This window comes from Hypanus sabinus, chromosome 16 (genome assembly GCF_030144855.1).
Source record: "Hypanus sabinus isolate sHypSab1 chromosome 16, sHypSab1.hap1, whole genome shotgun sequence".
In the NCBI taxonomy this organism is placed as follows: domain Eukaryota; kingdom Metazoa; phylum Chordata; class Chondrichthyes; order Myliobatiformes; family Dasyatidae; genus Hypanus; species Hypanus sabinus.
The window spans coordinates 5458659-5476029 of record NC_082721.1 but is presented as its reverse complement, the minus strand read 5'-3'; the positions used below and the strand labels follow the sequence as shown (position 1 = coordinate 5476029).

General features: G+C 43.3%; 1 protein-coding gene across 8 annotated transcripts in view; it reads right to left on the bottom strand.

The window, feature by feature from the left end:
* LOC132405962 (nuclear factor 1 C-type-like) overlaps positions 1–17371 on the bottom strand; it is a 474435-nt gene that overhangs the window by 81876 nt on the left and 375188 nt on the right. For all 8 annotated transcript variants that reach the window (XM_059991009.1, XM_059991010.1, XM_059991008.1 and 5 more), the window contains one exon: positions 14710–14884. In XM_059991009.1, the coding sequence (XP_059846992.1) occupies positions 14710–14884 (175 nt within the window). The remainder of the gene's footprint in view (positions 1–14709; positions 14885–17371) is intronic.

The following is a 17371-nucleotide window of genomic DNA, read 5'->3' as shown; positions in this document are numbered from 1 at the left end:
GGTTGGTGTATCCAGAACTACAGGGCACAACCTCAAAATTGAGAGGTGACCATTTTGACAGAAATAAGGAGGAATCTTTTTAGCCAGTGAGTAGTGAGTCTGTGGAATGTTCTGCCACAGACTGTAGTGAAGGCCAAGTCCATGGGTATGTTTAAAGCGGAAATTGATAGTTTCCTGATCAGTCAAGGCATCAAAGGATATGGTGAGAAGGCAGATATATGGGGTTGAATGGGATTCGGGATCAGCCATGATGAAATTACGGAACAGACTTGGTGGGCTGAATGGCCTAATTCTGCTTCTATGTCTTATGGTCAGGCAGCATCTATGGTGAGGAACAAACAATTGATATTTCAGGCTGAAACCCTTCATCAGGGCCAATACACACAAAATGAGGAACTCAGTAGGTCAGGCAGCATCTATAGAGGGGAATAAACAGTCAACGTTTCAGGCCAAGTCCCTTCATCAGTAACAAAGCTCTGAACAGTAATATGTTTCTGCCACTATTCAACAAGGCCAGTGATATGTAGCCAATACTAGCACCTGCTTAATAAATGCTGTACAGAAATGACAACTGCAAAGGAGATAAATTAGGTCCAGCTGTAGCTTACAATGAAATATTTCATGGTACGTTAAATAAATCAGTAGTACATCTTAATCAAACACTTTTCATTAAACCTTTCAAGGCTTGCTGGCTCTCGGAGATGATAATTTGCAACACATTCCGTATCTGTATTTTACACAACTCTTACTGCTTGAGAAGGAGATGAGGCTTTCAACAGGAGTTCCAGTCCCTCACACTGTACCTCCCCTCTCAAAGTTCAAGTTTAATTGTCATTCAGCCATACACAGGAATACAGCCAAACGAAACAGCGTTCCTCCAGAGGCCAAGGTGCAAAGCACATTACCAATAGTCACACACATATTGCATATAGCACATATAATTATGATAGCAGAAAAGCACAGTTACAGAAAAAAGTATGTCAAAAATAAAATATTTTTATTACTCTTAATGGGGTGCAACTGCAGCATAACGGTCAGCACCGTGCTGTTACATCTCGAGGTGCTCTGGGGTTCAGAGTGAGATTCTGATGCCGTTCTGTATGGAGTCTCTGTACGTCCTCCCCATGGAATGTGTGTGTTTTCTCTGGTGCTCCAGTTTCCTCCCACAGTCCAATGACGTACCAAGTAGGTTAACTGATCATTGTAAATTGTCCCGTGATTAGGTTAGGGTTGATCAAGGTTGTGGGATTGCTGGGGGCGGCGTGGCCCAAGGGGCTGTATCGCTAAACAAAATAAAATAATATAGCTCAAGTCCCTGAGTGTCATGGCCTGCAGAAAGCTGATTTTTAGTTCATTGAAGAAATAATTTCCTTTATTGCAAATGGGGAAGCACATAGGTTACTGCAGATGCTGGAATCCAGAATTAAAGAGAAGCTGATGATGGAACACCACACGTTAGGTGTGGTGAACGCTTCAGGTTGAGGTCCTGCATCAGACTGTATCATCATGGTCCCTCTGCCTCCATAGATGCTAACTGAACCATTGAGTTCTCTGATAACTTGTTGGATGCTGAATGTTACATACAGTCAGTGGCCACTTTATTGGGTACCTCCTGTACCTAATGAAGTGGCCACTGAGTGTATGTTCATGGTCTTCTGCTGCTGTAGCCCATCCACTTCAAGGTTCGATGTGTTGCATGTTCAGAAGTACTCTTTTGCACACCACTGTTGTAACGTGTGGTTATTTGAGTTACTGTCACTTTCCTGTTAGCTTGAACCAGCCTGGCCATTCTCCTCTGACCTCTCTCATTAACGAGGCATTTTCACCCACAGAACTGCTGCTCACTGGATTTTTATTTTGTTTTTCACACTGTTGTCTCTAAACTCTAGAGAATATTGTGTGTGAAAATCCCAGGGGATCAGCAGGTTCTGAGATACTCAAACCACCCTGTCTGGCACCAACAATCATTCCCGGGTCAAAGTCACTTAGATCATATTTCTTCCTCATCTTGATGTTTGGCCTGAACAACAGCTGAACCTCTTGACCATGTCTGCATTCTTTTATGCATTGAGTTGCAGCCACACGATTGGCTGATTAGATAATTAAGTTAATGAGCGGGTGTACAGGTGTACCTAATAAAGTGGTCAGGAATGTAGATTTACACTTTATTCTGCTTTGTTATTGTTTTATCTGCCCAGACTTGACGACCTAAGTTATAAGGAAAGGTTGAATGGGTTAGGATTTTATTCCCTGAAGCGTAGAAGACCGAGGGGAGATTTGACAGAGGTTTACAAAATTATGAGACATATAGACAGGGAAAGTACAAGCAAGCTTTTTTTCCACAGAGGTTGGGTGTGACAAGAACCAGAAGTCATCGGTGAAGAGTAAAAAGTGAAATATTTAAGGGGATCATGAGGGGGAACATGTACATGCAGAGGGAATGTGGAACGAACTGATAGTGGAAGTGTTGTTTTCAACATTGAAGAGAAGTTTGGATAAGCACATGGTTAGGAGGGGTTTGGAGGGCTATGGTCCAGGTGCATGTCGATGAAGTAGGCAGAATAACAGGCCATTATGAATTCGATGGGCCAAAGGGTCTGCTTCTACACTCTAGTGCTCGAAGACGATGAGTCTACCTCAATGCACTGTCACCTGTAGGAACACAGTCTCTGTACTTATTTACTTATTCAGAGATACAGTGTGGAACAGGCTGTACCACCAAGCAACCAGCCAATTTAATCCCAGCCTAATCACGGAACAATTTAGAATGACCAATCAACCTACTTACTGGTATATCGTTGGACTGCAAGAGAAGGTGTTGACTGTATCACAACAATAAAACAATTCAAATTCCAGTTCCAATTCACGGTGTTTGTCTTTGCTTCAGCCGAGTTACAGAAATTCAACATAGAGTAAGGACAAACCACAACACACAGAAATATAAATATGTTGCACCATATCCAATCTCAGAGAGAATCACACAAAGTGCACATGTTTCGTAACTTGCAGCCCTTCTCCCAACTTTGACCACCCTCCTACATCATCCCTATTGCAATCAGCGCTAAATAGTGATAGTCATGCCCAAAACACAGATGGATAAATTCATTGGCTCAGGATCTGCTGGGAGTTGATTAAGCCTGTGGCAGTAAGCCAGCTCATGCAGTTACATGGGAATTTCACCACACTTCTGGCAGAGATAAGGAGCTGGAGCTGAAACACCTTGAGGAAAATTCCTGGCCAACATCTTCTCTGACATGTGCCAACTCATTATCTTCTCCTCAGGAGTAGTCAGACCAGTCAGCGGCTTGGTGAGGGTCAGCACATGTCCTCATCACGGAGTGAGTGAGCTACAGAGTGCAGAAACAGGACAATATGGTGCACTAAGTCCACATTAAGCACCCACTGGTACGAATCCTGTTTCATTCTCCCACCGTGTCCCATCAACTTCCCTCCCGATTCCATTACCCACTTACACTGTAAGGGCAACTTACAGCTATCGGTTAATCTACAGAGCAGCGCTGTGTAAATAAGGCCTTTAGCATTGTCAGTGATTCCCCCTGACTGTCCCACAATCACTTTGCATTAGGCAGCAGGTACCACAGCATCAGGACAAGAGCTTTAGGATGGGGAACAACATCTTCCCTCAGGCTGTGAGATTACTGAACTTCCTGTCAGGTCTCACCAAGTATGAAGTGCCTGTAGTGCTATACTGTTTACTTTTTAACTTGTGTCATAAATGCACCTTATTATTTGTTAATTTATTTGTGGTGATATTACTTCATGTGTGTGAGTTATATGTACTCTGTTGTCCAGAGGAGCATGGTCTCCTTTAGCGATATACATGTGTACGGCTGAATGCCTATAAATCTAAACTTGAACTTTGTCCATGTGTCTCTGGGACGTGGGAGGAAACTGGAACATTCAGATGGTTACTGGGCAAACGTGCAAACTCCAACTCGTGAAGTCCAGATTGAATCTGCCGTCCGACCTGCTGAGTTCCTCCAGCATTTTGAGTGTGTTGCTGTGGGTTACTGGAGCTGTGAGACAGTGGCTCTGCTGGTCTCCTGCCCAGGACGCAGGGAGGGATGTGTTTGTTTTGGCGTCTCGGTCGGCCCAGTGTTAACTTTATCTCCACACATCCTTAGTTTTGCATGACTGATTGAGGAGCTGCCTGAAGGTCAGATTGAAGAAACCAATCCTTCAGTTCTGAGAAGTTCAAGTCTAAAAGTACCCACACTTGTAGGATCCATCAACAGAGGTCACTGCCATGGCCTCTTGCTCCCCCCTGCTCTCCCACCATCTATTCATCCACCACAGTAGTTAAGCAATCCCAGAATTATTGTTTCATTTCCAGATGGTCATATTTTACATATGGAAAAAGGATCTCTGACTAATCTGGGAATAAGAGCAGAAGACCGTAAGACATAGCAGCAGAATTAGGCCATTCGGCCCATTGAGCCTGCTCTGCTATTCCATCATGGCTGATTTATCACCCCCTCAGCCCTATTCTCCTGCTTTCTCCCCATAATCTTTCATGGTCTGATTAATCAAATACCTATCAACCTCCGATTTAAATACACCCAATGACTTGGCCTCCATTAACACTGAGTTCCACAGATTCACCAGCCCCCAGCTAATGTCAGCTGTAGAGAGGGATTCAGTTCCTGCTGCTGTCTGTAAGGAGTATGTACATTTCCCTCTGTGACTGCATGGAGTTCCTCTGGGTGCTCTGGTTTCCTCCCATATTCCAGAGAGTTACCGTTTGGGTTAGTGAGTTGCTATGTTGGCACTGGAAGCATGTCAACAGTTGCAGGCAGCCCAGCACAATCCTCACTGATTTGATTTGACACAAATGACACATTTCACTGTATGTTTTGATGTACAAGTGACAAATAATGCTAATCTTTAACCCTCGGCTCTATTCTAAATCTGCTCTAGAAGCTAACTGAATGTAACTCTTCATTCAGAACCGAAAATGCTGGAAATACTCGACAGATCGGGCATCATCTATTGGATGAGGATCAGTGAATGTTTCAGGTCAAAGACCTTTCATCCAAACTGGAAAAGAAAGAAACAAACTCACAAAGAAGTTGGAGTTGGGATGTATAGGATAAAGGGAATACCTTTGACAGGGTGTGGTCAAAGTTCAAAGTAAATTTGTTATCAAAGTATATATATGTCATCAGATACAACTGTGTGATTAAATTTCTTGTTGCTGCGGTAATAAACTGTTTATGCATTAAATATTGTTTTTTTTTAACAAACGAATTTGCCACTGCAAGGAAAGAAGTTTGCATAGTGAGACTAAGTCCTCTTTTGCCTCTTTATCCGCCACATGTTTATAAAGTTACGGACTACAGATGTCCCATAAATAAATCAGCAGATAATAATGAATTATTCACATCAATCGCCATCCAGGCAAATATCCCTCTTTCCAGATGATTACCACCTCCATTTATAGGATTTATAAAGTAAATTATTGAATATGCTCAACTTGAGTCTTTAAGCAAAAGTATTTACCCAGAATTGCAGCCAAATTGAGAAATGTATAAATCTTTAACCACACACTGAAGGCACATTAAATTTAGAACAATTTTAATGAATCTACTCAAATGCTTGCATCCTAGGATATGAATCTCGGATGTCTCTGCCAAAGTACAACTTTGTTTGAAATTGTGTTTATTATTTATTTATAATACTTAAAATAGAAAAGTTAGTTTGATCCTGACTGTACATATTCATTATAGAATCTCTTTCCATATGTTATTGAATGTTCCTAGAATAAAAAGTCTTGTTACTGTTGTAATGTTGGGAAATTTATTTATGGCACAATCCCACCAATTGCCAGGAAAATTGCTTTAGTGATGGTGACTCACTGGTAGACATTGGCCAGGATACCTTGTTCTTCATCAGCGTCTTGCTGTGGCCATCAAGAAGGAGATATCGTTTACCCTGCCCATCACAGGTAAAACCCCCTCCACCACTGAGCAAATTTTCAAGGAATGCTGCCATAGGAAAGCAGCATTCATCACCAGGCCACGTTCTCTTCTTGCTGCTGCCATCAGGCAGGAGGTTCAGGAGCCTCAGGACCCACACCACCAGAATCAGAAATGTTATTACCCTTCAAACATCAGGCTCTTGAACCAGCACAGATATCTTCACTCCTCCAGCACTGACCTGATTCCTCAACCTATTGACCCACTCTCAAAGACTCTACAACTCAAATTCTCGGCATTATTTATTTATTTGTACGCTTGTTATTATTCTTTTTGTATTCACAGTTTGTCTTCTTTCGCACATTGGTTGGTTTGGCAGTCCTTGTTTGAGTATGTTTCTTTGTATTTACTGTGAATGCCCTTAAGAAAATGAATCTCGGGGATGTATTTGGTGATATAAACATATTTTGATAATAAATTTACACTGAACAGATGGCCTGGGCAGCACAGTAGCATAGTGATTAGCACAATGCTTTACAGCACCAGAGTGACCTGGGTTCAATCCCGGCTGCTGCCTGTAAGGAGTTTGCACGCTCTCCCTGTAACCGCATGGGTTTCCTCCCCATGCTCTGGTTTCCTCCCACAATCCAAAGACGTACTGGTTGGTCAGTTAATTGGTCATTGTAAATTGTCCTGTGATTAGGCGAGGATTAAATCAGAATTTTTGGGTGGCGCAGCTCGAAGGCCCAGAAGGGCCTATTCCATGGTGTATCTCAATGGCTTTTATAGACTGCCCAATACTAACAGGGATATCGAGGAGCAGACAGGGAAACAGATCCTGGAAAGGTGTAACAATAACAGGGTTGTCGTGATGGGAGATTTATATTTCCCAAATATCGATTGGCATCTCCCGAGAGCAGGGGTTTTAGATGGAGTGGAGTTTGTTAGGTGTGTTCAGGAAGGTTTCTTGACACAATATGTAGATAAGTTTACAGGAGAAGAAACTGTACTTGATTTAGTATATTGAAATTAACCTGGTCAGGTGTCAGATCTCTCAGTGGGAGAGCATTTTGGAGATAGTGATCATAATTCTATCTCCTTCACAATAGCATTGGAGAGAGATAGGAACAGACAAGTTAGAAAAGTGTTTAATCGGAGTAAGGGGAATTATGAGGCTATCAAGCAGGAAATTGAAAGCTTCAATTGGAAACAGATGTACTCAGGGAAAAGTATGGAAGAAATGTGGCAAATGTTCAGGGGATATTTGTGTGGAGTTCTGCATAGATACATTCCAATGAGACAGGGAAGTTATGGTAGGGGACAGGAACCTTGGTGTACAAAAGCTGTAACAAATCTAGTGAAGAAGAAAAGAAAAGCTTAAAGAGGTTCAGAGAGCTAGGTAATTTTAGAGATCGAGAAGATTATAAGGCTAATAGGAAGGAGCTTAAGAAGGAAATTAGGAGAGCCAGAAGGAGCAATGAGAAGGCCTTGGTGGGCAGGATTAAGGAAAACCCCAAGGCATTCTAAAAGTATGTGAAGAGCAAGAGGATAAGACGTGAAAGAATAGGACCTATCAAGTGTTACAGTGGGAAAGTGTGTATGGAACCGCAGGAAATAGCAGATGAAGGAAGAGCAGTAGATGTAGCGTATATGGATTTCAGCAAGGCATTTGATAAGGTGCCCCATGCAAGGCTTATTGACAAAATAAGGAGGTATGGGATCCAAGGGGACATTGCTTTGTGGCTCCAGAACTGACTTGCCCACAAAAGGCAAAGAGTGGTTGTAGAAGGGTCATATTCTGCATGGAGGTCGGTGACCAGTGGAGTTCCTCAGGGATCTGTTCTAGGACCCTTACTCTTCGTGATTTGTATAAATGACCTGGATGAGGAAGTGGAGGGATGGGTTAGTAAGTTTGCTTAGGACACAAAGGTTGGAGGTGTTGTGGTTAGTGTGGAGGGCTGTCAGAATTTACAGCAGGACATTGATAGGATGCAAAACTGGGCTGAGAAGTGGCAGGTGGAGTTCAACTCAGATAAGTGTGAAGTGGTTCATTTTGGTCGGTCAAATATGATGGCAGAATATAGTATTAATGGTAAGATTCTTGGCAGTGTGGAGGATCAGAGGGATCTTGGGGTCCGAGTCCATAGGACACTCAAAAGCAGCTGCGCAGGTTGACTCTCTGGTTAAGAAGGCATACGGTGTATTGACCTTCATCAATCGTGGAATTGAATTTAGGAGACGAGAGGTAATGTTGCAGCTATTTAGGACCCTGGTCAGACCCCACTTGGAGTACTGTGCTCAGTTCTGGTCGCCTCACTACAGGAAGGATGTGGAAACTATAGAAAGGGTGCAGAGGAGATTTACAAGGATTTTGCCTGGACTGGGGAGCATGCCTTATGAGAATAGGTTGAGTGAACTCGGCCTTTTCTCCTTGGAGCGATGGAGGATGAGAGGTGACCTGATAGAGGTGTATAAGATTATGAGAGGCATTGATCATGTGGATAGTCAGAGGCTTTTTCCAGGGGCTGAAATGGTCGTCACAAGAGGACACAGGTTTAAGGTGCTGGGGAGGAGGTACAGAGGAGATGTCAGGGGTAAGTTTTTTACTCTGAAAGTGGTGAGTGCATGGAATGGATTGCCAGCAAAGGTGGTGGAGGTGGATATGATCGGGTCTTTTAAAATACTTTTGGATATGGAGCTGAGTAAAATAGAGGGCTATGGGTAACCCTAGTAATTTCTAAGGTAGGGCCATGTTCGGCACATCTTTGTGGGCCGAAGGGCCTGTATTGTGCTGTAGGTTTTCTATGTTTCTATGTTTAATAAATAAAAAAATAAATAAAAGACTAACTAAACAGGCAGACATGGAATTAGAGGAGAAATAGGCCAATGTGAGTGTTGCACTTTAGGAGGGCAGATGCAAAGGGAAAGTGTACAGTTGGTGGCAGAACACTTAAAGGCATCGATGAGAGAGATTCAGGTTCAGATTTATTTATCGATCACACGTACATCGAAACATTCAGTGAAATGTGTCCTTTGTGTTAATGACCAACACAACCTAAGGGTGTATCGGGGGCAGTCACAAGCATTGCCACACATTCTGGTTCCAGCATAGCATGTCCACTTTGCTCAGCAGAACAACAACAGCAAAACAAGCCCCATTCCTCCCTCCCCTCCACATGTACTTGGGCAAGAACTAGAATTAGAAGTGATCTATTTGAAATATACAAAATTCTTGTGGCTTGACAGGGTAAACATGGAGCTGGTGTTATGCATGGCTGGAGTGCCTAGAACCAGCATCAAAGAGGTCAGACATTCGGGAGAAAGTGGAGAATTTTCACTGTGGTTAGTAAATCGCCAGAGTTCTCTGCCCAGTGGGGCTGTGGAGGCGCTGTCTAGCTTCAAGACTGATACCAATTAAATATTAATGGAATACTAGGGATCCGTGTCTGCAGCTCCCTGAGAGGGGCCACACAAGTCGGCAGAGTGGTAAAGAAGGGATATGCTAGCTCGCCTTCACTGGTTACGACATTGAGTATAAGAGTAAAGGAAGTTGTGTTGAAGCTGTAGAAAATGTTGGTCTGGCCACACTTGGAGTGTCATGTGCTATTCTGTTCACACCATTACAAGAAAGATATGGAGGCTTTGGAAAGGGTTCCAAGGAGGTTTGCCAAGTCGCTGCCTGGATTCAAGGAGTATGAGCAAAGAGGAGAGGTGAGACAAAGTTGGGTTGATTTCCCTGGAGAGTCACAGGCTGAGGTGAGACCGGATAGAAGTTTATAAAATTATGAGACATGTGGATAGGAGATAAAATCAGAATCTTTTATGCAGAGTAGATCTGTTAAGTACTGGAGGACCTGCACTTAAGGTGAGGGGGGAGGGTTTAAAGGATGTGTGTGGGCAATTTTTTTTACACAGTGAGTGGTAAATGTCTGGAACGGGCTGTCAGAGATAGTGGAGGAAGCAAATACAATGCAGTTGAGAAGGTTGTAAGGTAAACACGTGGATATACAGGGAATGGAGGGATATGGACGTTGCGATTCCATAAATCCCTGGTTAGAATATTGCGTTCAGTTCTGGTCACCTCATTATAGCAAGGATGTGGAAGGTTTAGAGAGGGTGCAGAAGATATTTACCTGGATGCTGACTGGATTAGAGATCACGTCTTATAAGGATAGTTTGAACAAGCTAGATCTTTGTTTTGAGCGAAGGAGGATGAGAGGTGATGACAGAGAAATACAAGATGATAGGGGTATTGATCAAATAGATAGCCAGAGACTTTCTCCCAGGGCAGAAATGGCTAATAGGAGGGGGCCAAATTTTAAGGTGATTGGAGAAAAGTACAAGGGGGATGTCAGAGGTAGTTTTTTTATACAGAGAGTGGTGGGTGTATGGAACACACCACTAGGGTTGGTGGCGGAGGCAGATCTGTTATGGACTTTTAAAAAGCTCCTAAATCTGCACGTGGACAATAGAAAAATGGAAAGCTATGGAGGAGTGAAGCATTAGATTGGCCTTAGAATAGGTTAAATGTTGACACAATATTGAGGTACGAAGGGCCTGTACAGTGCTACAGTGTTCTATGGTGTATGAATCAGGAATAGGCAAAAAAGATTAGGTTTAATTTGGTATTGTGTTTAGCACAGATATGGCCAGCTGAACGGCCTGCTCCTATGTCGTACTGATCTACGTCCCAAACAACAGACCAGAATTCAGCATCTGCAGTCTCGTGTCTCCAGTCACCTTGGTGTGTTTTGTATGAGATGTCCGCACTAAAGGCACAGATCTCTCTGCACTCTGTACCCATATCTCAGCACGGGACCATCACCATCAGCTCCTGCCCGGGTGGAATTTTATTACCTTGGAGAACTAAGTTATGCTCTGGCGAATTTCTGTGCTTTATTTTCATTTTGGTGATGCACTCACAAACTTTAAATGCTCAGCAACAGAAACAACGTTGGCTTCCTGCTTGCTCAATGCCGGCAGATTCAGTCTCCCACACTTGCAGATGGTTGTAGCCAGAGATTCCATGCCTGCACTGCTCGGCTCAACTCAGCACCAGCCCAGAGATGGAGACGCGTCACACTTCACCGACACTTACACTGGGATCAGAGAGTCACAGAGCACAAAGCACAGAAACAGGCCCTCCAGCCCATCGCATCCGGACTGAACTATTATTCTGTCTTGTCCCATCGATCTGCACCTGGACTATAGACCGTAAGATATTGGAGCAGATTTAGGCCATTTGGCCCATTGGGTGATCAATTTCCCTCTCAGCCCCAATCTTCTGCCTTCCTCCCACATCCTTTCCTGCCTTAATCAAGAATCTATCAATCTCTGTCTTCAACTGCCTGTGGCAATGAATTCCACAGATACACCACTCTCTAGATAAAGAAATTCCTCCTCATCTCTGTTCTAAAAGGACGTCTCTTTGTTCTGTGGTTGTGTCCTCTGGTCTTGGACTCCCCCATCCTAAGAATCATCCTCAGCCACTCCATCAAGGCCCTTCAACATTCACTAGGTCCCCCTTCATTCTTCCAAATTCCAGTGAGTACAGGCCTAGAGCCATCAACCACTCCTCATATGACAAGCCTTTCAATCCTAGGATCATTTGAGTGAATCTCCTTTGAACATTCTCCAGTGTCAGCACATCCTTTCTAAGATGAGGAGAGGGCCTCCGTCGGTCAAAGTTGACCATGGATATTGTGTCCTGGCTGCTAGATACGCAAGCCTAGGTAGTACGATATGAAGAGGAGCCTGTTGTCCATGTAGCAAGCTCCCCCTCTCCACGCATCTGATGAACCCAGAGGAATGGCAGAGACCGATACAGTTTGGTACCAGCAGCGTTGTAGGAGTTGCTAGTCAGTTTTGAACTCAATGTTGGACTGCCTTAAAAACTCCAGTTCTGGATTTTTCCTTGCGGGTTTACTCCCAAAGCCTTCCACATGAGTGGGTATAGCGGCAAGGCAGCGGAGGTTTGAAATCAGAGTTTTCCTTCTCCTTGACGAGCTGCCAAATGCAGCTGACAAGCTCCATCTGCCCGAAGCGACTGGTTTTAAGGTGGCAGTAACCTGCCTTTGCCCCTTCTTCTGTCAGCAGAAACGGTTCTGCCAATCTTAGTAACTACGCCACATGTGAAGGCCAGGAGCTGGACTTGATTATCAGAGGCTGTTTGAGGTGCATGCCGTTGGGAGCATTTAATAGGTAGCAGGAGCTTGTCCCCATTACCGACCCCAGCTATAACGACCTTAAGGAACTGAAGGGCACAATTGTCTGCAGCTCTACATTCTGTATTTTCTAAGATAGGAGGCCCAACACTGCTTACAGTACTTCAAATGAGGCCTCACGAGCGCTTTATGAAGCCTGAACATTCCACCTTTACTTCTGGGAGGAGTACAGCCCTCCCAGAACTGCCTGAACAATCTCCAGCAGGTTGGAACTGCCATGGGCAGCTCTCCTTTGTTCACTTCAGTGGAACTGAAAGGCTTCAAAAGATAAAGTGTTGGTAGTTTAGACAGAATGTAGAGCTGCAGAGGAATGCGCCCTTCAGTGCACAATGTTGCATCAAAACTAATTAAACTTCTAACTAAACTAATCCCTCTGTCTACACAAAAAAATGAAGACTTGTCTCTGTAGTGAAGGAGGATGAAAGGTGACTTGATAGAGGTGTGGAAGATGGTAAGTGTGAGCATCCAGAGATCTGATGGCCAAGTTTTTTTATACACATGTACTGATTGCCAGAGAAGGTGACAGAATCAGCTATGCACACTACATTTAAGAGGCATTTAGACAGTGGAACGGGGTCGACACAGAAAAATATGTTCCCAATGCAAGCCAAGGTCACACTAAAGACCTCGATAAAGTGGATGTGGAGAGGGTGTTTCCTTTGGTGAGGGAGCCTATGACTAGAAGAGAGATTTCCATCTAGAACAGAGATGAGGAGGAATTTCTTTAGCCAGAGAAAGGTGAATCTGTGGAATTCATTGCCGCAGGTGGCTGTTGAGGCCAAGTCATTTGGTATATTTAAGGCAGAGATTGATAGGTTCTTAATAAGTCAGGGCTTGAATGGATACAGGGAGAAGACAGGAGACAGGCTGACAGTTTGGCCATGATGAAATGGCAGAGCAGACTCGATGGGCCAAATGGCCTAACTCTGCTCCTATATATTATAGTCTATAGTCTTAGATCAGGGGTTCCCTTCCTGGCAACCATGGACCCGTAAGTGAATAGCAGAGGTCTAAGGCATAAAAAACATTGGAAACCCCTGGTGTAGATGGACAAACTGTCAAAGTGAGGACAGTTCTGTTACTCTGCCAGATGGCTATGGATTAGAAAAGAAAGTACTTAAAGCTGGTATCAGTTCCTAATCCTTACTGGAAGTCACTTATTCAAACTTTTGGAAGACTTTTCCTGAGCTAATATGCTGGAGGATCCATTCTGCACCACAGCTGAGAAATGACTGGTTTGAATACAGAACATTACTGCACGGTACAGGCCCTTTTAATACCTACTGTTGTGCTAACCTTATAATTTATTCTAAGATCTAACTCTTCCCTCCTACATAGTCGTCCTTTTTTTTATCATTCATATGCTTCTCTAAGAGGTTCTTAAACGTATCCAATAGATCAGCCTCCACCACAACCCCTGACAGTGCATTTCATGCACTCACTACTCCCTGTGTAAAACACCTACCTTATATTTTCCTCTAATCACAAAATTATGCCCCCCTCGTGTTAGTAATTTCCATCCTGGAAAAAAGTCTCTGACTATTCACTCGATCTATTTCTCTTATCATCTTGTACACCTCCATCAAACCATCTCTCCTCCTCCTTCACTACAAAGAGAAGAGCCCTATCCTCATAAGACTTGCTCTCTAATTCAGGCAGCATCCTGGTAAATCTCCACAGTACCTCCTCTAAAGCTTCCATCTCCTTCCTATAATGAGACAAGCAGAATATTCCAAGTGCGGTCTCACCAGGGTTTTATACAACTACATTACCCTGCAGCTCCTGATCTCGACTAACAAAGACCAACAGACCACACGGCTCCTTAACCACCCTATCAACTTTGAGAAAAAGATTATCAGCCTCAGAAACGTGAATGTCTCTGGTGACCCAACTAGCAGTGAATTCTATCATTAATTTAAATCATTAGTCAGTTTGGCCTTTGTTCCTATCCAACCTTATAACTTACTCTAAGATCAATCTAACTCTTCCCTCCTATGTAGCCCTCCATTTTCATTTCGCCCATTTCTCTAATAAATCAGGCTCTACCACCACCCCTGGCAATGCATTCCACATACTCTGTGTAAAATATCTCCTCTGACATCCCCCTTATACTTTTCCATTTTTATAGAGATGCAATGCTACCTTGCGGCTCTTGAACTCAATCCCATGACTGATGATGACCAACAGACCATACATCTTCTTAACCACCCAATCAACTTGTGTGACATCTTTGAGAGATCTATGGACGTGAACCCTAAGATCCCTCTGTTCCTCCACTCTGTCAAGAATCCCGCCATTAACCCACATAGAAGCATGCAAAATTTTTGATGTGCATTTTTTATGCAAGAACAATGGAGGCATTTTCATTCCAGAAACCTAATCAATCTCTGCTAGAAGAATATAAACATATGGTACAGTCCCAAGGCATCACCGGTACATAATACACTCTCATTACAGATCAAAATATTTGCTTCTTCGTAACTTAGTATGTTCCTGTTGAAAGCCCCAAACCTTCTCTGCATGTATTTAAGAAGAGAGGAAATACTTACTGGGGGAGGTTGGTGACGCGGCTGCACCTTCTGTGGTTGTTGTGGTTGTCTTGGTGTCGGGTGGCATTGCCAGGGTCACCGATCTGCCCATGGATGGAGGGGGAGGGGGTGCTAGCATCGACGTCGAAATGTAGTGGCTTGGGACTTTGCTTACCACTTGGCCGCTGCCGTTCAGCTGCAGAGAAAACATCAAACTTAATGATAACAGTCTGAGCGATTCACGATATTTAGCGTTGATACCTAACCCGAACAGAATCACAACCAGGTTTAATATCACTGACGTATGTACTGAGATCTGTCCTTTTGTGCTTGAATTACAGTTCACTATATAAAATGTGTTTAAATTACAATAAGTAACACATATTAAAATAACTAAATTACATCAATCTGGCAAAAAAAAAATCAAAAATAGTGAGGTAGTGTTCAAGGGCTGTCTGCTTTTCCATTTGGAAATCTGATGGCAGAGGAGAAAACACTGCGTGCGTGTCTTCAGGCTCTTGTACCATCTCCTTGATGGTTATAAAGAGAAGAGGGCATGGCCTGGCTGATAGGGACCCTAAATGATTGGTGTGAGCATTGCTTCTGGAAGGTGTCCTGCTGTGGAGGATACTGCCCATGATGGAGCTGGCTGATGCTCACCTGGGGAATAAAGGATCTCTTTTCAGTTGAATAAATATGCTACAGTTCAACGGTTCTACAAATGCACTGGGAGGTTGAATCTGTAACAACACAGTCCATAAAAAGACCAAACACCTACTGTACACCTACACCAACAGGTACAGATGAGGGATCAGGGACAGGAAAGGGGAAAGAGGGGGGAGAGGGAGGGGAAGGATAGGGGGAAGGGAAGGGGATGGGAGAGGGAGAGGAAGGGGAGAACGAGAGGGAAGGGGAGAGGGAGAGGGAAGAGGATAGGAGAGGGAAAAAGAGAGGTAGAGGAAGAGGGGGAGGGAGAGAAGAAAGGGGAGTAGGAGAAGGAGAGGAAGGAAGAGGGCAAGAGAGAGGGGAGGGAGAGGGATACCCACGTAGTGTAACAGCACAAGCTTCCTATCTCAAACCTAACTTAAACCAGGGGAATTGTTCACAGCTCAAAATAATCAAAAGCCGTACAGAGAAAAACAAACCAATGTGAAGCAAATATATAGTTCTACAAGAGTCAGCGACATTGGAGCAGTGTGGGCAGTGAACTCAAAGTTCATAGATTGTTTATTTCAAAGTATGTATACCATATACAACCTTGAGATTCATTTTCTTGCAGGCACCCATAAAACAAAGAAACACAATAGAATCCATGAAAAAAGCACAAAGATCGTCAAACATCCAACGTGCGAAAATGTGCAAACAATAAAAGTAGTAAACAAGTAACAGATGGGACATGAAACACAGAGTCATTGAGAGTGAGTCAACAGCCACATCAGGATGACTAACTGACCTCCTGGGTCGAGCATTCAACTTGACTGGCATGACGTTGATCTTGTGGAGAGTGAAATGAGATGTCTGCAAATCCTCAAATCTGCTAGAGACAACCTGCCCTGGGGTTAGAGGTTTGTGTATGTGTGTGGGTGGGTGGTATTTCACTGTTCTGTTTTGTGTCTTGTTGTTTTCTGTGATCTGAACATTTTGGGTATGCTATCTTGATGTTAGAGTGGGTGGTGCCAACCATCAGTGCGTTGACTGTTAACAAAAAGAACACATCTTCTTTTATGTTTCAATGTACATGTGAAAAAATAAATCTGAATCTGAACTATCATATGTAGCCCATCAAGGAAATAAAATTACTTTAAGATCCTTTAAGTTTTTGTTCTTGAGAATTACTCTCCACACATGCAAAATCATGTCCTGTAACCAGGGAGTCAGGGAGTTTGTTGGGTTCCAATAATGGTTGACAACACTGCTGTCTCTAAGCAATGCAGGTACATGGCCATGGAGTAACTGAAATGCTCCCGCGCACATAGACTTCGTAGCTGCGCAGCTGGAATTTTTCTTTATTTTGAAATCTATGTTAATAAAATTGTGGGATACCTCTTAATTAATTACGTGTTAATGAATCTAATTCATAAATTTTCTAAATAATAAGTGCTCCACAACCTTTACTTTGAAACATTTTAGGGTTTCAATGTATTTACATTGTAAGTGTTTCAAGTTACAACACTGTTGCAAATTGTAACAATAAACACAGAATGGAAGTTGGTAGCTCATTATTAATAAACCACCGGCCCGCTGAATGCTGAAGCCATGTAGCCGCATTGTGCCTGACAGACGTTTTTGCCATTGTGCCTGACAGACGTTTTGACTGCCTAACATCATTTACTTGTGTTGTGAGTTGTGTTTCGTGTTTGTTTGATGTACATACTACAAGAAGAGCATTTAAAGTGCCACGTGGCTGTTGGGCTGTGTAAAAATTTCCTGCTCAGAGCAACAGTTGGTCTGTGCAGCAGTAAAAAAAATTAGAGGGAATGTTGGTTAGTAAACTACTGTTGTGCCAGAAAACTACGAATTTCAGGTCATGTTATAGTGAGAGGATCTTCCCAGATTATGGACGTGCACTATATCACTCACAATAGGATTCTTTTTATTAATTTACTTTTTCGGGTACACAGAGAGCACTGAAGAGTCAGCCATCTTGGTGGATCTGGAGTCTGATTGGCAAAGGATAGCAGAT